The 23,259-nt window shown below is 46.3% G+C and overlaps 1 protein-coding gene across 15 annotated transcripts in view; it reads right to left on the bottom strand.

The window, feature by feature from the left end:
* NEDD4L (NEDD4 like E3 ubiquitin protein ligase) overlaps window positions 1–23,259 on the bottom strand; it is a 386,984-nt gene that overhangs the window by 98,433 nt on the left and 265,292 nt on the right. Inside the window, exon 1 of one of the 15 annotated variants that reach the window (XM_024984475.2) lies at window positions 724–23,259. This exon is cut by the window's right edge and continues 15,737 nt beyond it. The exons of the other annotated variants lie outside the window; for them this stretch is intronic. Within the exon in view, the coding sequence (XP_024840243.1) occupies window positions 724–780 (57 nt within the window). The 5' untranslated portion in view covers window positions 781–23,259. The remainder of the gene's footprint in view (window positions 1–723) is intronic. 15 annotated transcript variants of the gene reach the window in all.

The raw sequence follows: 23,259 nt of genomic DNA, 5'->3' as shown, positions 1-23,259 counted from the left end.
GAGAGGTGGGGAGAGAGCAAAGAAGCATCCCGCTGGCAAAGACTACACCAGCTGAGCAGAAGGCCTGGCTTCAACGAGGAGCATGACCAGATCAAGGCAAACTGGGCTGAGAAGCCAGAGCCCTGGAGGCTCCGGGGCTCCCGGCTTCTCCAGGGGTGTCCTGCTTCAGATGGGCTTGACGTCTCCCCTCCCTCTGGGGGAGGGGTGGTGATGATGGAGGAAGCTCAAGGGCACAGGCCAGTCCTCTCCCCACTCCAAGGGTGAGCATCTTCCAGGCCAGGGTTCAGCTGAGGGCCACAGGAATTACAGCCTTCTGCCAAACCTGATACTATGAGCTTATGATCCAATAAACTCTGGGAGTACAAACACTGGGGAAGAGACTTGGGAACCAGAAGCATGAAATGTGAGCAGCTCTGCTGAGGTCACTTCAAGCAGGGGGTCACTCCACTGTGCCCGGCCTGAAAGGCACAGAGTTGGTGCCCTCACCACCTAGGGATGGAAGCTAATCGGCCCTGCGCTCGAGAAACGAAACAGGAGCCACACCTAGAACGCGAAAACTTGTTAAGTCCCATTTGAGAAAAATAAACAGGTAGAATTAATTCTAAGGATGTATTTTTAGTTGACCCAAGATATTCAAAATATTATCATCTCAACACATAATCAACATAAAGACCATTAACGAAGACTTTGAAATCTGGCGTAGGTTTCTTGCCTACAGCACACCTCGCTCTGGACCATCTGGGTTTCAAGTGCTCTGTAGCGACCACATACGGCGGCCATGGCGACCACACCTCAGAGACACGAATGGACGGCAGCAGGGATGGGGGCGGGGCAGGGGGCCCGGAAGTGACCGATTCTATCCGGGGTCAAGGGCAGGCGTGACCTCACAAAGGAGGACATCTTCACGTGGGGTCAGAAGCAGGAGGCTGCCAAGGGGACAGATCGGGGTGGAAAGAGGATGCTGAAAAGCTGGATCTGGGGAGAGGCTCGGGGGCCTGAAGAGAAGACCAGGGTAAGGGGGGCCTGGGGGCGGAGAGGAGGTGATGTGGCCCCACGCGGTGATGGGGAGCACGGCACCCTGGGGCTAGAGGACACATGAGGACGTGAGGGAGGGAAAAACTGGCGAGGACTGCGTTTAGAAAGGTCCACGGCCAGCGGGAGGGCGAACTGACTGGAGGAGAGGACTCTGAGGGAGGTGTTCAGGAAGAGCTGAGTTGTTCAGATGAGACCAGGCGAGGGGCTGGACCACGTGGGGGTCCCAGGGTGGGGCTGCTGGTTCACAGCATCCCTCTCCCGGACCATCCTGGACAGCTTGGAGGCTGTTCACCGTGTGACCAGGGAGCAAGTACTGTGATCCCTGTGAGGTCCTGACCACTGTGCCCGCGGGAGCCACTGTCACGGTCAGTATATGGCCACAGGGAGAGCAATGGCTGGGATGTGAGGAAGGCAATCCTGGAAGTCAGTGGAGGCAAAGGCCAGGGATGGGGAGAGGCATGGCTGGGCTTGGGGGTGCCTCCCACCCAGGGCAGAAGGGCTGCCTATGGGGTGTGGGGGCATCAGCCCCACAGGGCCCCTCCAGCCCAGACGTGCTTGGTGACACAGGCTGCGGTCTACAGGTGTGTGTCATTTCAAAGAAGGGAGGTGGCCACGGCCAGACACCCCTCCACGGCCTGGGGCCTGGCCTGGTGCTCTCTCACATGTACCTCAGAGCTGCCCAGCTGCACAACAGCTCCCCACCAACGGCCCTGACAGGTTCCTATAAGGCTAACTGATCTCTGTCAAAAATGCCCCTGAAGAAAATCTTGGGCACCACTGTCATTCCTTGTGAAAGGAATGGTAAATTTGCTGAATAAAGTATCAATTTTTAATGACTATGACCTGCTGCGATAAGATAAACATTCACATATATTCTACCTGTTACAGAGCAAACTGACCTGACATTAAACTTCAAAGTTAAAAGGAAAATGTGTCACTGGGTTCATTTAATGACACGATACTGTTTCACTTTGCGCTTCTGATCTGATCATGCAAAGCTGTTTTCATTTCTCAAGATTTCAGGATATAGTGATTCTTCGCAGGGTAAGGGTCTCATTCCTTCTCTGGAGAAGTTTAAAAATCAGTTTTTCTGCAAGCAATTTTAACGACAGATTAAATGCATAAAGAACAAGAGAAAGTAAAGATAATTCTGGATTCTGTACTTTATCTGTGAACTTAGCTACCAATAAACTGATTTAATTATCTGATTCACAGGTACCTTCAGTAACCAGGATGCAGGGTAAAAGAATGGTTAAGTGATAGAAGGAAGTGGGCCTAGGGACACCATGGGTTCAATGCCGTTTCTATAGTTTGATTTCATTAACAAGTTTACTGGTCAAAGGTCTTCCTCATACTTGGAGGCATTTGGAACCAGCAGTCTGTCTCCTTGCTTGGCCGACAGTAGTTTGGCCTGTGGAATATTGTCCTCAAGCAAAAACAGATCACATGGAACGTAAGTGCAGTGTGGTATCTTTCTTGGAATTTTAATGAGTGATGACTCTGAAATGGAGATAAACAGGCTTACACAGGACACTGACTGACTCCCCTGGAGCTCTGGCATCCCAGGTAGTCCTGATGAGTCTCTTTCTGCATTGGCTGCATTTTGGCTGAAAGCCCGTCTCTGGCCAATGGACTCCATCAAAGACTGCCTGGGGGAGAGTTCCCAGTACTCTGGGAACTTCAAGACTGCAGAGTTCCCAGTACTCTGGGAACTTCAAGACTGCAGAGAATAATAAGCTTACATGCAGCTCATCAATCATGTGTCAGAAACTGTTTCTGGCAGGTTGAGAAACCTGCCCCAGGTCACTGATCTAGTAGAGTAGCAGCCAGAAGGTGAACCCAGGCAGGCTGGCTGCGGGGTCCATGCAGCACAGGGCTAACCTCACACTCCATGCAGGCTTCCCCACCCCCAGAAGGCCTCAGTTTGATGTGTTGCAGACCCCAACTCCAAACCCTCTCAGCTTACATTTGCCAGATACAGTCCCTGCAATCTGTAAACTCCCAAGGAACATACTCTACGAACAGTCATGTTCATATTCTTATATGCATTCTTCTCTCTTTACCTGTATTTTAAAATGAAAGTGAAATGAGTAAACTATAGGTTTGGAAGAGAAATGGCAAGGAGCTGACTACTACTCCTCATTCTTTTACTGATCCCTTCCCTCTGCCCCAAAGCTGATCTCTTCAGACTGCAGCAGGCAGACTCCTGAAGATAAACGAAGACTTTGCGGGGGACCCAGGCGGGGACAGTTTTAGAGAAATCATTTTCTCAACCCCTCCAAATGGCCTTTTCCCTACACTCTGCTGCTGCTGCTGCTAAGTCGCTTCAGTCGTGTCCAGCTGTGTGCGACCCCATAGACGGCAGCCCACCAGGCTCCCTCATCCCTGGGATTCTCCAGGCAAGAATACTGGAGTGGGTTGCCATTTCCTTCTCCAATGGAGGAAAGTGAAAAGTGAAAGTGAAGTCGCTTAGTCGTGTCCGACTCTTAGCGACCCCATGAACTGCAGCCCACCAGGCTCCTCCGTCCATGGGATTCTCCAGGCAAGAGTACTGGAGTGGGGTGCCATTCCCTACACTCAATCTGCCTGAAAACAGCCTCTGTCTCCTGCTGCCTTGCCCTTCCTAAATCTCAACTCCCTTCTCCTGCTTTCCAAAGAGAGGTGTGCTTCTCACCCTTCCTAATCCCACCAGGGCGCAATTTGCTGGGTATAAAAATCTCTGAAACCAAAACGAAGGACAGTTTGAAAAGGCACAGCTCCCAAGCTGAGGGCACAGGAGAGAGACCCCTACCTTCCCTGGAAGAGGGGCCCACAGAATGACAATGCCTTGCACGTTTACAATCCATCCGACTAATTCTCTTGCTTAAGAGATGAAATCAGATGTTTAAATGACAGGTAATAAGCCTGATATGGCTGGCTCAGGTTTAGCAATAAGCTCTGATTTGGTTAATTTTATGGCAGCTATTTTCCATAAAAAGAGCTGGGTCTGTGATCACAAGATGAGGAAACCAAAATACTGGATATGTTATGAAATATATTTAAAGCTCGCACACAATACTTCATATACTAAAAATTACATCTTTTGCAACTACTTGACTAATAACTTATTGAGTTACTGATAAATAATAGATGTCATCTTAAAACATGTGTGAGAAACAGTTCTTCAGAATTATTTATTAAGGTTTACTGAGCAAAAAACGTTTGGCGACTAGACTTTAAAGCATACAGTTGATTATAAAGTCAGGCCATTAACTAGGTGGTTATTTAAAAAGTTTCCCTCATTAAGTATCTAAAGCTCATTAAGTATCTAAGTATCTAAAGCTTCCTCCTTCAGGGCGCAGGAATGCAGCCATAAAAACGAAAAAGCTTCTCCTTTGCACACTACACTGTTGAGAACAATAGCCTGGAGAGGAAACCTTCAAAGCTTTGTGAAAAAATGAAGCAAATATTTACTTGTACCTTTACATTATACCATTTAAAATAAGGAATTGGAAGGATGAGGAGAAATGTCCATTTAAGATCCCAGTAGGTGTGAATTTAAGACCAGAGAGGGGTCCCCTCTTCTCCTCGTTATGACCTGGAAGGACATCCTGGAAAGCAAGGCCTAACGCCACCTCCTCCTCCTGGTCGTCTCTTCAGGTCAGAGTACCAGCCACAGTACCTGAGTGAAGCCCCCCTGAGCAGGAGGAGTGCAGTTGACCAGGGGCTCCTGGCCTGGTTGGACGTTACCATCTCCTGGGAGGCTCCTGAATCCCTGCTCCCCAGGCCTCACCTGAGACAACTGCATTTCGAGCAGAGGCCCCAACCCAGGTGAGTTTTAAAAGCTCTCAGCTCACGCTTATTTGAGGCCTGGGCTGACAACCGGTGAGTAAATCTCTTGGTTCTCCTTCTTCTCAAAAGAGCAACTGTGATTCCCTTGACACTAGTAGAATTACACTGATTAGCAAACTGATAATAAATGCAGTCTCCCTTCCTTTGTGCCTCTGCTGTGCTCCCAGATGAGAACCAGCTGGATTGATTTACACATGCCTGGGCCTGGAATGTGGGTGAGATGGGGTGGGGGTGGGTTTCTGGCCGCCCCTGGCTGGAACCCTCTGCTGATAGGGCTGGGAGAGTAACAGGAGCAAGACCCACGGGTGCTCGGACAAAGCACAGAGGTCTCGCTGGTCAGGGCCAAGGGCTATCTGCTCGGCATTCTAATCTGGGGCTAAAAAGACAAGTCCCGTTTCAAAACAGAATTGGAGAAAGTGATCTGGGATCCCTCCTTTTGGGAGGGACCTCAAAAGTCATTTACTGAAAAATATCTGAGACTCACCTCTCTGTCCATCCCTCAAGTGGCTGCTCACCTGGCCTGGTTTTGAACATCATCAGGGATTAGAAGCTCACTGGGTTGGCTGAAGACTTTGGACCCATATATACCTAATGTCCCATGTCTTATCTAGAAACTGCTGAATAGCCACAGGCAAGTTTCTTAACAACAAAGGTCGATTTTCTCATCTGTAAACCATGGATAGTAATGACTGTATTTTGCATAGTCACTGGGTATTAGATGGGACAATTAGATTCAATAACCTAGGACTTTCCACCCTCAGCATCGCTGGCATTTGGAGCTATATAATACTTTGTTGGGGAGGGGAGTGTCTCTATTCTATGCATTACAGGGTTTCAGAAACACCTGGCTTTTACCCACAACATCCGTAACACGCAAAAGCAACCCCAGCCCCCGAGTCATGACCATCGGAAATGACTCCACAAACGGTCATGTCTTGGGGTGGGGGTGGATGGCACAAGTGCCCCCGGTTGAGAACCGGTGTGCAAGTCAAGTCCACTTCCCTCCCCTGTACTCATTCCGCAGGCGCTCACGGTATCTTTTGGGTAATTCTGTAGGAAGGTTCTTATGATCTGGTATTCATTTTTCAACTCCCTCCCTTTTGAAGCAACAGGGAAAAAAGAAGTTTAACTTTCTATACCAAGAAAGTGGCAAAGCTGAGATCTGAACACAAGTTTTCTCTGACTTCAGTACTTTCCTTTGTTTCGACATGGCACTTCTTAGGGGCCAGCTAACTCTGGACCCATTGGGGATGGGATGGCTTCATCATTTATTTGAAGAAAAGTTCCATCCTCATCAGTTCTAGCTGATTTCCCTCTCCTCCCTCCCTCCAACCCAAGGAATTTCAAATGACAGATCTGCTAGCAAAGCTTCATGCACAGGACTATTTCCAAATTAATGGGTAAAGCAGAGAGACAGGCAGAGGTCACTGTGTGGCTGCCAGGAAAATCCCCAGGAAGCGGAGATTGAAGGCTGAGCTCCTTGCCTGAGTGAGCTGTGCTTAAGATCAACAGCAGGAGCTACGCCGTTAACAGGAAGGAACTGAAGCTCTGGGCCAGCAATGTTTCCAGACAAGGGAGCACGTTGTAAAGAGCCCAAACTCAGAGCACCCAGTGGGGCTGGCGTCCAAGCCAGGAAGGCCCAGAAACACGCTGGGGGGGAGAGTGTGCGCGTACCTTAGGTTAAAAACCACAGGGGAGAAAGATGCCCCCAACACGCCCTTCAATGTCACATCAAAAGTCTGGATCCCTCAGACCACGAAAGGCAGAAGCAGCATCCTGGACGCCAGGCCTTCGGTCTACTGATGCCTCACAACACAAGGGAAGCCTGGAGGAAGGCTGTGACTTTCCTAAGAGTCACGGGGGATGAACACTCAAGGGCTCGCCACGCCGTGCCAGAAGTGGACACACACCCAGGTCATTTGTAAAACCCACTAGCCCCGGAGCCAGGAAGAGACTAGCGAGGCTGCTCATGCTGATTTAAGTGTTTACTTAAAATCTGCCCTCTGTAGGACTTCCCTGGTAGTCCAGTGGCTAAGACTCCATGCTCCCAACGCAGAGGACCCGGGTCTGATCCCTGGTCAGGGGAATAGATCCCGCATGCCAACGAAGATCAAAGATCCTGAGTGCTGCAACTAAGACCTGGCACAGCCAAATAAATAAATATTCTAAAAGTAATGAATTCTGAACCCTACACGCCTCTCCTGCTCCACCTTACCCCGGCCCTGAAACCCACCTTGTTGCACTGTAGGCCCTGCACCGACGGCTCAAAGGAAGTGTGCGTGCGTGCATGCTAAGCTGCCCAGTCATGTCCGACTCTTTGTGACCCTAACCCTATGGATGGTAGTCCGATAGGCTCTGTCCATGGGACTCTCCAGGCAAAGGTACTGAAATGAATTGCCATGCCCTCCTTCTGGGGATCTTCCTGAAAAAGGGATCAAACTCGAGTGTCTTGTGTCTCCTGCAATGGCAGGGGGGTTCTTTACCACAAGCACCATCTGGGAAGCCCAGGGAGGTACCACTTTGAGAAGCACACAGCTTCGATGCACAGGTTTTAAACTACGGGCGTGGTGCACCAGGGAAAAGGACCCTCAGAGGCCCAGACGCCGGCTCCATGGGAACTAGCATGACCTCGGGCTCTAAGCTCTCCCTGGACCAGTTTTCTCATCTAGACAATGGGTGATGACCACTTGTTACTTCCTGCTTCATAAACCATCACACACTTCCGATGTCAGTGTGTGTGGAAGGCTTGTGCGGGTTATTATAGAATGGGCTTAAACTGCCTTATATTTTGACAGTTGAGAAATGGGAGGAGTTTGGGGGGGGATTCCCTGCCAATAATCAGCCAATGATAAACAAATGGCTATTTTTAGAAACTCGTCTGGTCTCCAGTCAAAAAACTTGCATTTCAAAGAGCCCAGCACAGACAGTCTGAGAAACCCCGTTCCATCCGAAGGGGAGTACAGAGGAAAGAGCTTTAAAAATACAATGGACTGTGGTAAAGCTAATTATCCCTTAAAAAATAAACACATGAAAAAGAAATGTAATGTCAAGGACTGAAGGAAAGCTAAATAAGAATTAAAAAGCTTAGTCTAAGCTTAGAAATGGATTTTTTTTTTAATATAAAGATGATCTGCAGTGAGGCTATTCATCAACTTATAAAGAAGTCACAGAGAAGAGTCTGTTTATGTGTGTTGGTTGTTCAGAACATTAAACCCATAATCCTAAAGAAAACTATCATCAACAGTAATCCCTAGACTACACAACGAAGGCTCAGGACATCTATGAAGTAACTGCAGCAAGAAGCAACACTAACCCCCTTCCGTTATCCTCTGATGCCACCCCGAGCTTCTCAGCCAACACCTCCCACTAGCTGGGGCCACGATGAGCCCCTACCGACATCACCACCCTGCCACCTTTCCAAATGCACACCGCTGGGCACTTCGCTAAGTCTCCTGCAGGGACTGGCAGGGCAAGGGTTAACGACTCTCACGGAAGAGGTGGTCATCCTAAATATTAATGAGAACTCTGCATATTACCCACCATGGTAGTTCCATGGCTTATTTTAATAGAAGTTACGATTTTCCCACAAACATCTTTCAGTGAAACTGAGGTTGAAGGAATGCTCCTGCTTTCCGCTTGGGATCTGCAGATACCAGCTTGGAAAGCACAGGCATCCCATTAGCAGTTGCAGGGACCCTGGCAAAACTGTTGAGCGGTGCTCTCCCTCTGACCTTGAGTGAGCTCCTTAACTATCAGCGTGAAACGCCATGTGCAAAACTAGCAGCACGCTGAATGAACGAGATGCCTGACAAGTGCGTTAGATCACTGTTACTCTACAAGGTACCTCCCTCCCCAGAAAGAGGCGTGGATTGGAGAGTGTCTACGAGCTGGTCTATGTGTTCACAGCCATAAACTGTACGGAGGTATATAAAAAAAAGGCACATAAAAATATAGCTACATTCCCATGTAATTCCTAACCTTCTCATGGGTCAAAGCTTTGGATTTCATCAAAATTAAACATCCAGTGACTGCATTCCTGGGCTAAAACATTAATTACTGGAACATGGAAGTGGGTATCAATCTACAGGAATGGCCCCGGGAACTGAATACTCTCAGGTAACCAGATATGAAGTAAACACTTAAATGAGCTTTAAACTGGCATGCTTTTATCTGTTCTCTCATTGAGTTTTCCCACATAGCTGAAAGGAAGAAGTAAAGGAGTTACCTGGGGCCCTAACTTACCATGGAATCTTAGATTCCATGGAGAATTCTTACATTTCTGTGTCTTATCACCTCCATTATAAAATACAGTAATTCTAAGCTTCTTAAATGTGTACAGTTCCCAGAACTTAAGAGATAAACTAACTGTACCTGTTTCTCTTGCCTTTCATGTCAATTTTGGACACAAATATTAACTCAGAAATTTCAACAGCAGTCTGTAAATCAAGCAATATGTACCAATTTTAAATCTGAAACTGAAAGAAAAACCTAGAACAGGAGACAGGGTGGTGTACTGCCCAACTCTACTCCCTGGATCACACTTAATCACAGTGGAGCCTCTCACACACAGCAGAGTCCGGAATACACTGGAATCCAATCGTATTTACTAAACCGAGTGGAGCAGGGGCTGTTTTGATTACCATGTGCAAAGCATGACTTCCACAGACCGCCTAGCTTTCTCCTCCTTCTGGGAAGCCGCTGAGGATCAGACCCTGTGTACAGCAGTACTGAGAGAGGGGGTGGTGGCTCTGTCTGACTTTCATTCTGCTCCCAGCCTGTACCATATTTTGATGGTGACTGGATGCAGTTACTTAAGTTTCCTCATCAGCAAAGCTGAAGATGACAACAGCAACACTGAGAGGTGGCGTGAGAACGCACAATAACTTTCATACCGAAAGAACCAGGAGAGCATTAGATGTGCCAGGGCCATCAGATGGGAGGGAGTATTAAACTGAATATATTTCTCAGGCACAAAGTGCAGCAAACACTTCTACTCTACTGAGGCTGAGGGTAGTAACCCTCCCGGATGTCTGCATGACACAATTCATCTGAAGCAACAAACCAACAATTACAATTAGTATGTATGGGACACTTACCCTGGGCCCAGCACATTCTAAGTGCCTCACGTCACTTATCTCCCTCAGTCCTCCTGACAAGCACGCTATGGGCATGCAGACCGAAGCCTGGGAAAGGCTAAGAGGTCTGTGCAAGGTCAGAGGGCCGGCAAGGAGCCCAGGTGTGAGCTCTCACCCAGCACGCACGCTCTCTGAAGAGTCACGGTATAACCGAGTCTTATGTCCTTTCGCTTTTCGCTGGATAAACAGTCTTCTTTCTTAGCCCAGTGCTAGCTCACCCTCACCCATTCCTTCAGGAGCCAGTCTGTGGATTATGCGTCAGAGCATAAGGGGACCACAATTACATGTTGAGAATAAATTACAAAGCTGAGCCTTGCTTTGGATGCCATTCTGAGAAAAACTGAGAAGAGTTACCCATGACTCTTAAAACCGTATGAAGGCCAGAGGTCTTTTCTAAACTCTCCACCACCCTCATCCCAATCCATCTCTAAGACAGGCCAGCAGCATAGGTGAGGAGATGGCTTTTCTAAGCAATGCATTTATGACCTATGTATAACCTGATGATATCTGTCTCAGGCCTTATCTGTAAAAGCTGTCCATGTTTTTCCCTACCTATCCAGAGAAAACAATCCGGGGCATTTCAAAGTCACAGTAATGGAGATTAGCTTCAAAGTGAAATTTTCAAAAGGAAACCAACAAATCCCATTTATACAAAGGCACTGAAAAATGTTTTTGATTCATTAGTGCACACTATTCCATTTCTCTTTTTAGGCAGGCCTTACAAATAGCTGTGACAAGAAGAGAAGCGAAAAGCAAAGGAGACAAGGAAAGATATAAACATCTGAATGCAGAGTTCCAAAGAATAGCAAGAAGAGATAAGAAAGCCTTCTTCAGCGATCAATGCAAAGAAATACAGGAAAACAACAGAATGGGAAAGACTAGGGATCTCTTCAAGAAAATCAGAGATACCAAAGGAACATTTCATGCAAAGATGAGCTCCATAAAGGACAGAAATGGTATGGACCTAGCAGAAGCAGAAGATATTAAGAAGAGATGGCAAGAATACACAGAAGAACCGTACAAAAAAGAGCTTCACGACCCAGATAATCACGATGGTGTGATCACTGACCTAGAGCCAGACATCCTGGAATGTGAAGTCACGTGGGCCTTAGAAAGCATCACTATGAACAAAGCTAGTGGAGGTGATGGAATTCAGTTGAGCTATTCCAAATCCTGAAAGATGATGCTGTGAAAGTGCTGCACTCAATATGCCAGCAAATTTGGAAAACTCAGCAGTGGCCACAGGACTGGAAACGGTCAGTTTTCATTCCAATCCCAAAGAAAGGCAATGCCAAAGAATGCTCAAACTACCACACAATTGCACTCATCTCACACGCTAGTAAAGTAATGCTCAAAATTCTCAGGTTTGTTGTTCAAACCAAGCCAGGCTTCAGCAATATGTGAACCGTGAACTTCCAGATGTTCAAGCTGGTTTTAGAAAAGGCAGAGGAACCAGAGATCAAATTGCCAACATCCGCTGGATCACCAAGAGCAAGAGAGTTCCAGAAAAACATGTATTTCTGCTTTATTGACTATGCCAAAGCCTTTGACTGTGTGGATCACAATAAACTGTGGAAAATTCTTCAAGAGATGGGAATACCAGACCTGCCTCTTGAGAAATTTGTCTTCAGGTCAGGAAACAACAGTTAGAACTGGACATGGAACAACAGACTAGTTCCAAATAGGAAAAGGAGTTTGTCAAGGCTGTATACTGTCACCCTGCTTATTTAACTTATATGCAGAGTACATCATGAGAAACGCTGGACTGGAAGAAACACAAGCTGGAATCAAGATTGGTGTGAGAAATATCAATCACCTCAAATATGCAGATGACACCACCCTTATGGCAGAAAGTGAAGAGGAACTCAAAAGCCTCTTGATGAAAGTGAAAGTGGAGAGTGAAAAAGTTGGCTTAAAGCTCAACATTCAGAAAACGAAGATCATGGCACCCGGTCCCACCACTTCATGGGAAATAGATGGGGACACAGTGGAAACAGTGTCAGACTTTATTTTTCCGGGCTCCAAAATCACTGTGGATGGTGACTGCAGCCATGAAATTAAAAGACGCTTACTCCTTGGAAGGAAAGTTATGACCAACCTAGATAGCATATTCAAAAGCAGAGACATTACTTTGCCAACAAAGGTCCATCTAGTCAAGGCTATGGTTTTTCCAGTGGTCATGTATGGATGTGAGAGTTGGACTGTGAAGAAGGCTGAGCGCCGAAGAATTGATGCTTTTAAACTGTGGTGTTGGAGAAGACTCTTGAGAGTCCCTTGGACTGCAAGGAGATACAATCAGTCCATTCTGAAGGAGATCAGCCCTGGGATTTCTTTGGAAGGATTGATGCTAAAGCTGAAACTCCAGTACTAAAGCTGAAACTCCAGTACTTTGGCCATCTCATGCAAAGAGTTGACTCATTGGAAAAGACTCTGATGCTGGGAGGGATTGGGGGCAGGAGGAGAAGGGGACGACAGAGGATGAGATGGCTGGATGGCATCACTGACTCGATGGACGTGAGTCTGAGTGAACTCCGGGAGTTGGTGATGGACAGGAAGGCCTGGCGTGTTGCGATTCATGGGGTCGCAAAGAGTTGGACACGACTGAGCGACTGATCTGATCTGATTTGTGCCCAAAACAAAACAAAACAAAAACACCTTGGTATCTTGCAGTCAAGAAATCTAACAGCTTTTCGTATCAGTCCATGGCTCTCTCCCTGTGAAGGGGACAGAAGATGGCTCATGGACAAAAGCTCTGATGTGGCGCCTTCCCCAGTCATTTGCTGTGCTGGGTGCGCACGCTGTGTGAGCAATTAGCATCTCCGCGTGGGAGGAATCTTTTCATTCTTAAAATTCAGGTAAGAACTTTAAGAGAATCATCAACTCCGGGATGACTGTTGTTCAAACCAAGATGGGCCCCGCCACATGCCTTGGTCAGCCTGATCGTGCACAGAGGGGGTGCACATGTGCATGTACATTATGGTTTAGCAGCAATAATATATGCACACCTTGTGGAGACGTGATTAAAGATAATGGTTATGACTGTATTCCACTGTCGTCGTTAACTGTGATGGCTACTCAATCCCCAGTCGAGGTGCAAGTCACTCCTAGACATAGGCTGCAAAGGAGCTATTTGTTGATTTAATTTTGATTTTTACTGGAAAAAACACACTACGCTGCAATTTAAGAAGCCCAGGAAACAAAAGAATGAGAAGATGTTGTCATATAAAATGAAATTCAGAAGCTTGGTTGATATCCAAGGTGAAACAGTATCTCAAGAAAGGTCGCATTTGTCATCATGTCCTTGTCAGAAGGGACCAGGCAGGACAGTATTTGATTACTTAGGGTGGTTGCTAATCAGGTCCAATAAACCCACCCAGCCCACAGACGTTTGTTTGTTTTTTTTTTTGAAAGGAAAAAAGGGGAGAGAGAAGGAAAAGATAAATTTTAAGGCCATGTTCTAAGCACTTTATATGTATTATCTCATTTCAGTTCAGTTGCTCAGTCGTGTCCGACTCTTTGTGACCCCATGAACCGCAGCATGCCAGGCCTCCCTGTCTATCACCAACTCCTGGAGTCCACCCAAACCCATGACCATTGAGTTTGTGATGCCATCCAACCATCTCATCCTCTGTGGTCCCCTTCTCCTCCCACCTTCAATCTTTCCCAGCATCAGGGTCTTTTCAAATGAATCAGCTCTTTGCATCAGGTGGCCAAAGTATTGGAGTTTCAGCTTCAACATCCGTCCTTCCAATGAACACCCAGGACTGATTTCCTTTAGGATGGACTGGTTGGATCTCCTTGCAGTCCCAGGGACTATCAAGAGTCTTCTCCAACACCACAGTTCAGAAGCATCAATTCTTCGGTGCTCAGCTTTCTTCACAGTCCAACTTTCACATCCATACATGACTACTGGAAAAACCATAGCCTTGACTATCCAGACCTCTGTTGACAAAGTAATGTCTTTACTTTTTAATATGCTATCTAGGTTGGTCATAACTTTCCTTCCAAGAAGTAAGCATCTTTTAATTTCACAGCTGCAGTCACCATCTGCAGTGACTTTGGAGCCCCCCAAAATAAAGTCAGCCACTGTTTCCAGCGATTCCCCATCTATTTCCCATGAAGTGATGGGACCAGATGACATGATGTTAGTTTTCTGAATGTTAAGCCAACTTTTTCACTCTCCTCTTTCACTTTCATCAAGAGGCTCTTTAGTTCTTCTTCACTTTCAGCCATAAGGGTGGTATCATCTGCGTATCTGAGGTTATTGATATTTCTCCTGGCAATCTTGATTCCATCTTGTGCTTCTTCCAGCCCAGCGTTTCTCATGACTTTCTCATTATCTCATTTAACCATCCTAATAACCCGGAGGGAGGTACCATCATTAGCCCCCTTTTGAAGATGTGAGAATTGTGCTTTAGAAAAAATTCAGTGACCTGCTCACACCATCCAGTCAGCACAGCCAGGATCTAAATGGTGATGGACCCAGGATTTAAACTCGGACTTGTCTCATCTTTTCATGTTGTCTCTGTGAATCTACTGAAGACAACCAGGGTCCTGGAGTAAAACTCAACAGCAGACAACCCTGGACTCTTATCAAAATCATGCACTGCAACTCAGAGACATGTAGTTTCTCTTAAAGTATATACAGAAAAGATCATCATTTTTTAAAGGGATATTATCATGGTTTTCACTGAGATATGTGACACTCATGTAAATTCCAAGTTCCCCAAGTGATAGAACCTAATATTGTAATAGATGGATTCTCCTGTAAACTTACATTTCTTAAATTTTATTCTTATTCTGTATCACTGGTCTACAGAAGTGACTGTGCTTGCTGACACAGAGGAAAATTCAAGAAACTGAATTGCTATTTTACTGGAGAAAGATACTGAAGAATAGACACTCGCAGCGTCAAAGTCCAACAGGAAAGAAGATGACATCCAAGAAGGCATTCCTGCAAGAGGCAGCTTTTGGGAAAAGACCTGGAGGCGGCGGAAAACAACGCAATGGGGAACAGCTACGTGGTGAGTGGACACGGTCGTCTGAGTCTCCCCGGGTCAAGCGCTCACGCTCACAGAGCCATCCTCACCCAGCACACAGGCAAGGGCTTGAGCAACCACTGTCGGTACCACCCCTGGCTCTTGGGATCTAATATGACCCTTTTCTCAGGACTCATTTTACATGCACGTCTTCCCTTCCAGCAAAATCACAAACAATCCCAGGGCAGACACAGTTTTATATATCTGTCTCCCACTGTGCCTAGGCAACACGTGGTGCATTTTCAATAACCACTTGATTTAATTTCAAGAATAGAACGACTCCTGTAGGACAGAATCTGAAGCCTTTGGCTCTCTCTGAAAGCCATCCCGGGTATTGAAAATGGGGTACAGGAAGCTGAATAATGATCCACAAAGACATCAGGTCCTAATTCCTGGAACTGGTAGATATCAGCTTATCTAAAAAATGGTTTTTGCAGATGTGACTAAATTAGGGATCTTGAGACAGATTATCCTGGATTATACAAGTGGGCACTAAATGAAATTGTAGGTGTCCTTATAGGAGGAGCAGGGTTCCCTGGTGGCTCAGAGGGTAAAGAATCTGCCTGCAATACAGGAGACCGGGGTTCGATTCCTGGGCTGGGAAGATCCCCTGGAGGAGAGAATGGCTACCCACTTCAGTATTCTTGCCTGGAGAATTCCATGGACAGAGGAGCCTGGTGGAGTCCATGGGTTGGTTGCAAAGAGTCGGACACTGAGTAACACTTTTAATATTTCACTTATAAGAGAAGTATAGGAGGCGACTGAAGACCGAGGAGGAGGTGGCAGTGAGACACAGGAGGCAGAGAATGGAGTGATGTGGCCACAACTGGAGGGATGCTGGCAGCCACGAACCTGGAGGTGGCAAGGGACTGATCTCCCCTGAGCCTCCGGAGGAGCACTGACCTGTGACATCCTGATTCCAGTCCAGCGATTCTGACCTTAAATTTCTGGCCTCCAGAATTATGAGAGAATTCATTTCTGTGTTTTGAGGCCAAGTCTGTAAGTAAGCTGTTGCCACTGCCACAGGAAACTGATACTGTTTTAGGAAGAGGAGAACTGGGGGGCTGGGAGAGGTCTTGTCCTCGGACCCACAGGGATGTTCTTTGTGAATCCAGCAGGGACTGAACTGCCAGGGGAATCCTGTTCGAAACCAGAGAACATCCCGACCAACAGTGATATGAGACGCCATTCAAACCTTTATCCTGGGCACCACCAGAAATAAAAATGCTATTGTGGGTCAAACTCCAATCTGTGGGAGTGATCAGGCCACCTGAAGGTGTGCCCCCGATATTATCTCCCCAAGAACACATGCCTCGGGTTTACACGCACACACCGTGCGTTCTTCCTGCCCTGCCCAGTGCTCCTGGCCTGTGCACACGCGCTGGGAGGCACTTTCTTTCCGGAAACACAGAGACAAGACAGGCAAAAAGGAGACACCTGTCTATTCCCAACCCCGTCAGAAGCCTGCTTGGAGCAACTATTTCCCCACAAAACGTAGAGGACTCCGAAGGGAATCTCTATTACCTGCAGGTAATTTCCTCTTTCAACATCCGAAGTCCTCCTCCATTTTTATTTGCCTGCCCTGAGAGCCCAGGCAGAGCTATGGCTGACTGTCCTACGTACATGAGGTGCGTGCTGAGTCGCTTCGGTCGTGTTCGACTCTTTGCGGCCCCATGGACTGCAGCCCGCCAGGCTCCTCTGTCCATGGGATTCTCCAGGCAAGAGGACTGGAGTGGACTGCCATGCCCTCCTCCAAGGGATCTTCTCAACTCAGGGACTGAACCTGAATCTCTACGTGTCCTGCATAGGGGTTCTTTACCACTCCGGAAGCCCACTGCAATCATCTTTCTTTGCAATGTTATACAAAAGCACAAAGCAAAATACATTAATATCCCTTCAGATTCTGAGCTCATTAAACTGTGGTTTCTGAGGCCCCTGATCAACTGAGATATTTAAGTACTACTAAAGTACTTTTTTTTTTTTTTCCAGTGTTTGAAACTCAAGTTTCTTTTTTTTATTAATTTTATTTTATTTTTAAACTTTACATAATTGTATTAGTTTTGCCAAATATCAAACTGAATCCGCCACAGGTATACATGTGTTCCCCATCCTGAACCCTCCTCCCTCCTCCCTCCTCATACCATCCCTCTGGGTCGTCCCAGTGCACTAGCCCCAAGCATCCAGTGTTGTGCATCGAACCTGGACTGGCATCTCGTTTCATACATGATATTTTACATGTTTCAATGCCATTCTCCCAAATCTTCCCACCCTCTCCCTCTCCCACAGAGTCCATAAGACTGTTCTATACATCAGTGTCTCTTTTGCTGTCTCGTACACAGGGTTATTGTTACCATCTTTCTAAATTCCATATATATGCGTTAGTATACTGTATATTTGAACTATGATTTCCTTTAAAATAAAGCCCCACTGGCCATTCGAATACGTGAAGGTTTGTTGTGGGTGCTGTTTTACTGCTATTGTTTTAAAACCATTTAATAGTTTAAAACCGAAGATAAACGCACAATGTGAAATCACTCAACTGCTTTTACCTCTGACCTCAAAAGTTGAAAGGAAGAATGAGGCTGGTCTGGCAGCTTCATCAGACGTCTTGCTGTGAGAATATCCAAGAAAACCCAGTACCTGTGGCACAGAAGTCGCACACGCTGGCAGCTGCTTGTCTTTGACAGAGCAACCATTTCTGCTCATTTCAGTGCTGCCGTATTTTTATTTAGCCACTTCCTAAGAAATCTGTGTCAACAGCTGCTTGGTTGGAAAATAAAAGACTTAACAATTACACTTCAACTTTAAAAAAAAATAAAAAGCAGAGAGATAAAAAAAAAAAAGGACTGAATTTGGAGCCATTCAGTGAAAGTGCTTCCCCCTCAATCCCAGATACAACTTGTTCTTAAAAAAAAGGAGGGGAAACCAGAATGAATCTACGTCAACCCAAATTTAACAGGCTTGATAAGACAGCCCACCAAGACTTTCTACAACTTCCTAATCACCTTGGTTATTTAAATTAAAGAAGAAAATATTACCAGAAGGTGGCAGGAAGGAGAATCCTTCACTTTATTTTGGGGAAAAAGCAGAAGGTGGGGTGTGCATTTCCATGATACTGATTCATGACCAGATTCCCCAAGTGCTAATGTGAAGGCTGGTATAGAATGGGATGCATGTCACTGAATACAAATAGTGCTGAAATATTTCCTAATACCCAAACCCTTACTCAGGGTAAAGAGATCTTATAAACAAATGATGAAAACTCATTATTACACGGCAGAGAATACATGAGTCAAAAGCAGTAAGATGTTTTGCAAAGACTAGGTTATGTTAACTAAAACTTAAAAAAAAAACCCAGCATTAAATAAGCAGCTTATTATTACACATCATAGCACACATACATATGCTGATGCACCATTTAGAAGCGAGAGCTTTATTGTACACAGCTTGGGTTATTAAAATTACTGTGCTTTCTAGTCACATTGAAGCACACAACAATTACCCCATATCCAAAAGCTGACATCTTCTTGCTATTCCAAAAGGGGATTTATTACTTTTTAAAAAGGTGATCTGTTATTTAAATTAAAACCCAGCTAGCCTGGTGCATTAACTTCACTGGCGCTGATTTTGCCAGGAACAGAACAAACCATTTCTCATCTTAGCTTCATAAAATTATTTTATTAAGAAACATGATTCGACTGTTAAGGAAGAATCCAAAAATGCACTTATCCCCCAAATGAAAAACAAACCTGTGCACAGTGTGTACTAGGTAGCCACCAACCGAGTTTTCTCTTTCTTTTTCTTTTCTTTCTGACAAGATTCTCTGGGCCACTAGTCTCAAATTCTGGGATGTCACCCAGCTGGATATGATACAATCTAGCAAAATGATTTGGGAAAACAATATTCCTCTAGGTATACCCTCCTCCAAAGTCAGCATTAGTATATTTCGGGCTTCCAATAGACCAAACTTATAAAAAGAGTAAAAAATTACATAGGGTCAATTCATTTGTTTTTAAGATAAATATTCTATGAATCAAAAGATCTCACTTTTCAGATTAAATCTTATTTCATAGGCATTCACTTACTTAGTACCACTGTATTGTAATCCAAAGAAGATTGATACTGGGGAGCTAACATTCCATATACCTATTTGTACTAAAATGAACATATAATAAATTCATTGAGTAATTAATGAGCATTAATCACATATAATGGAGAAGGAAATGGCAACCCACTCCAGTATTCTTGCCTAGGAAATCCCATGGACAAAGACTGAGCCTACTGGGCTACAGTCCATGGGGTTGCAAAGAGTCAGACACGACTTAGCAACTGAGCTGAGCAATCACATACCATGTGGCACTAGTTGGTAAAGAAACCATCTACCCATGCAGGACACTTAAGAGACCTGGGTTCAGTCCCTGGGTTGGGAAGATCCCCTGGAGAAGGGAATGGCTATCCACTCTAGTATTCTTGCCAGGAGAATTCCATGGACAGAGGAGCCTGGTGGGCTACAGTCCATAGCGTCACAAAAAGTCGGACATGACTGAAGTGACTTGGCACACAAAGTATTTAGTTACTAGACAATATGGGTAAAAGAAAGAAAACCCCCTGATCTCATAAGTGCTTAGAGAAAGGGATGTAGACGGAGACACATGTACAGAATCATCTGTGAATACAAGGTAGGATGTAACGTGAGTCACGAGCAAGGCAAGAATAAAGCTCTGACTTGGGTGGGATGGCCACACGGGTGGGGGGGTGGTGGTGAGGGGACCCCTGGGATAGGAGGAGGGACTGGGCGGAGGGGCCCAGGCCGAGGGCAGAGGACAGCAGGAGGCGCCAGTCAGGCTGAGCCAGGGGAGGTTTGGCAGAACGGGGAGACCAGGAGAGCCGAGGCGGAGGGCCACCCTGACACGCGGGCCTGGGGCAGCGAGGCCAGCGGCACCTGGGGCATCCGGAGTCCACCTAGAGGGGGACGGGGAGCCACAGAGGCGGCGGGGTGCGTGCAGGACGAGGCTCAGGGGGAGCCACTCAAGGGTAGCTGGTCTGTGGAGTCCCTGTAGCCACTCAGCTCACAGGGATGCGCTCCGTGTGCCTTCACCGAGAGGCCGCCGGCACCCACCGGCCAACACCCAACAGTGACGCATTCAGGTTCCTGTCCTGCTGTCAAGGTGTGAACCTCGGTGCCTCTGGAGACCCTGCAGGCCTGTGACCTTTCACGTTACTTTCTGCACTTCAGGATGACAGGCAACTAATGGCCACATGGCTTATTCAGTCTAGCTTCTTAAACTGGTTCAGTTCAGTCGCTCAGTCGTGTCCAACTCTTTGCGATCCCATGAATCGCAGCACGCCAGGCCTCCCTGTCCATCACCGACTCCCGGAGTCCACTCAAACTCACATCCATCGAGTCAGTGATGCCATCCAGCCATCTCATCCTCTGTCATCCCCTTTTCCTCCTGCCCCCAATCCCTCCCAGCCTCAGAGTCTTTTCCAATGAGTCAACTCTTCGCATGAGGTGGCCAAAGTACTGGAGTTTCAGCTCAGTCCTTCCAAAGAACACCCAGGGCTGATCTCCTTTAGAATGGACTGGTTGGATCTCCTTGCAGTCCAAGAGACTTTCAAGAGTCTTCTCCAACACCACAGTCCAAAAGCATCAACTCTTCGGCGCTCAGCTTTCTTACAGTCCAACTCTCACGTCCATATATGACCACTGGAAAAACCATAGCCTTGACTAGACAGACCTTTGTTGGCAAAGTAATGTCTCTGCTGGTTATACCCCAAGTATGAGTGTGGTTTCCCTGATGGCTCAGCGGGTAAAGAATCTGCCTGCAATGCAGGGGACACAGGAGATGCTAGTTCAATCCCTGGGTTAGGAAGATCCGCTGGAGGAGCAAATGGCAACCCACTCTAATATTCTTGCCTGAAAATTCCCACGGACAGAGGAGCCTGGCGGGCTACGGTCCATGGGGTCACAGTCAGTCAGACGTGACTGAGCACATTGCCACTCTTAAGAGAAGACAACCTGGGTTGCTTCTTTTTAAATAAGGAGTGTGTGTGTGTGTGTGTGTGTGTGTGTGTGTGTGTAAACTAAGTGCTAGGAAGCTGCTGGCAAATGTTCACAATATTCATGGCGGGGCAGGGGATCCCTGAAAATTCCTGATTCACTTTTTAACAATTATTTGCGGCAATTTTTGCTTTGCACTTAGTTTCACCCAACTATGCTTTAGCTTTAAAAACTGATATATGAAGTCAGCTTACTGGAGAATACCAAAAAAAATGCATGCTGCCTCTCTTAAGCAAAGATTCCACGCCACAGGCCAAATTCCATTCATTGTATGCCAATAAGCTGGTACAGTGGGAAAATGAACCAGACTCCATCATGCTCAGGGCTCAGAAAATAGCCACTTGACATGGACTTGGACAGATTCAATTAGTCCATTTGTGGTGTTGGCTTCATCACACCACACACTCACTCACTGATTTTAACACGAGAACGTCATGCACCAGTCGCAAAAACCATTCTCTCTTCTCCCTAGACACAGACTCTCCACTTCCTGGCCTCCGGGCAGGCAGGCAGGGCCACAGCTCGTGTCGGCCAGGGCCTCTGGGAAAAGGGACAAGCAGCACCTCCTAACTGGGCTCCTGTGCGACCTTCGCTCCATCTGGGTCTCTGTGTGACCACATGGGTGGGCACTGCCTGCTGACCCGCCCTGGCATGCGGCACAAGCGAGAGAGAAACTTTTGGTGTCAAGCCAGTAAGATCTGGGGACACCCTAACAGACCTCTCTTTCTCAAAGGCCATCACCGCCGGCGCGTCCCTCAGTGGACATACAGTGGACAAATAGGGTTCCGCTTTGTGGGCAGAGGACGAATCTCCATGAGACAGAATATTACACATCTGCGTAAACAAACAGCTCCTTTTCATCAAAGAGAAACTGGCTACAGTTTCAGTCCACATTCCAGCAGTACTAACCCTGTGCTTCAAAGTCACAGTAATATATGTTCTCACTCTAAACTGTAAAGGACATTGCCAGGATTCTTTTCTTACACATCATTTCTAATAACGCCGCCTTATACAAACACTATTTTCATATGCAACAAGATAAGGGATTATCTGGCTATTTTTAGATGCTCTACCCACTCTGAGTCTGGCCAAGGTTGTTTATATACATTTGGAGGAAACTCCAAGCTTTCATGCTGGTTATTATTTCACATTTGTCAGGGGTGAGATTTCGTCAGCAATAGCAATACATCATGCAGATGACGGGAAGTTTAATCTATTTTATCCTGCGTTTATGAAGCCTAGTCGAACAATGGGTTTGGATCTATTTTAGACTATCCAGTCAAACAATGAAGGGGGAACTATTTTTAATAACAAATCCTTTGCACTAATAAAGATTAGCAAAAGAAATCTGGCCAGTGTACTTCCCCACTAAACTTCCTGATTACTAAACTGTGTGATAAATAGTTGGTCTGTTAGTCATTTCTTTGCATTTTCATTCATTCATTCAACAAATACTTGTTTTGTGCCTGCTTTGTTTCAAGCACGTAACAGGCTCCAAGCATCCAGAATTGAACGCCAATCTATGGGTTTATAATATTAATTTATTAAAACATCTATCTGAACACTGGATACCTAGCAGTTGTCGATATTTTGCTTTAATAGTACAGAAAGATGCTTATTAAATGTGCCACTTTTAATTGCGACGTGAGATTATTGAATAAAGAATGAAGTTCCTGAAAGTCGATTAATTAAGGAAATTCTGAGTATCAGTGGGATACAGCAAGACCTTAGGTTCATGAGAGCAAATTCAGTTAATTTACAGGAGAACCTGAAAATTTGCCAAGAGCTGTATAGTTATTCACACTTAGCACAGAGAGATTTCAAAGGACTGTATAACTCTGGTAAGCCTACGATGCTTCCCTGGTGGTTCAGTGGCAAAGAATCTGCCTGCTAATGTAGGAGACTCGGGTTTGATCCCTGTTGGGAAGATCCCCTGGAGAAGGAAATGGCAATCCGCCCCAGTATTCTTGCCTGGACAGTCCTACAGACAGAGGAGCCTGGTGGGCTACAGATGTCGCAAAAGAGGTGACTTAGCAACTAAACAGCAACAACAAGCCTAAGACACGCAGAATCCACAGAAGACATCCTCCTGCCTCAGACACTGAAGACACTCGATGGGGACATGGTGGTGATGAGTGTCCAGTGGAGGTCGCCTCCC

This window comes from Bos taurus, chromosome 24, assembly GCF_002263795.3.
Source record: "Bos taurus isolate L1 Dominette 01449 registration number 42190680 breed Hereford chromosome 24, ARS-UCD2.0, whole genome shotgun sequence".
Classification (NCBI taxonomy): Eukaryota; Metazoa; Chordata; class Mammalia; order Artiodactyla; family Bovidae; genus Bos; species Bos taurus.
This window is presented reverse-complemented; position numbering and strand designations above follow the sequence as displayed.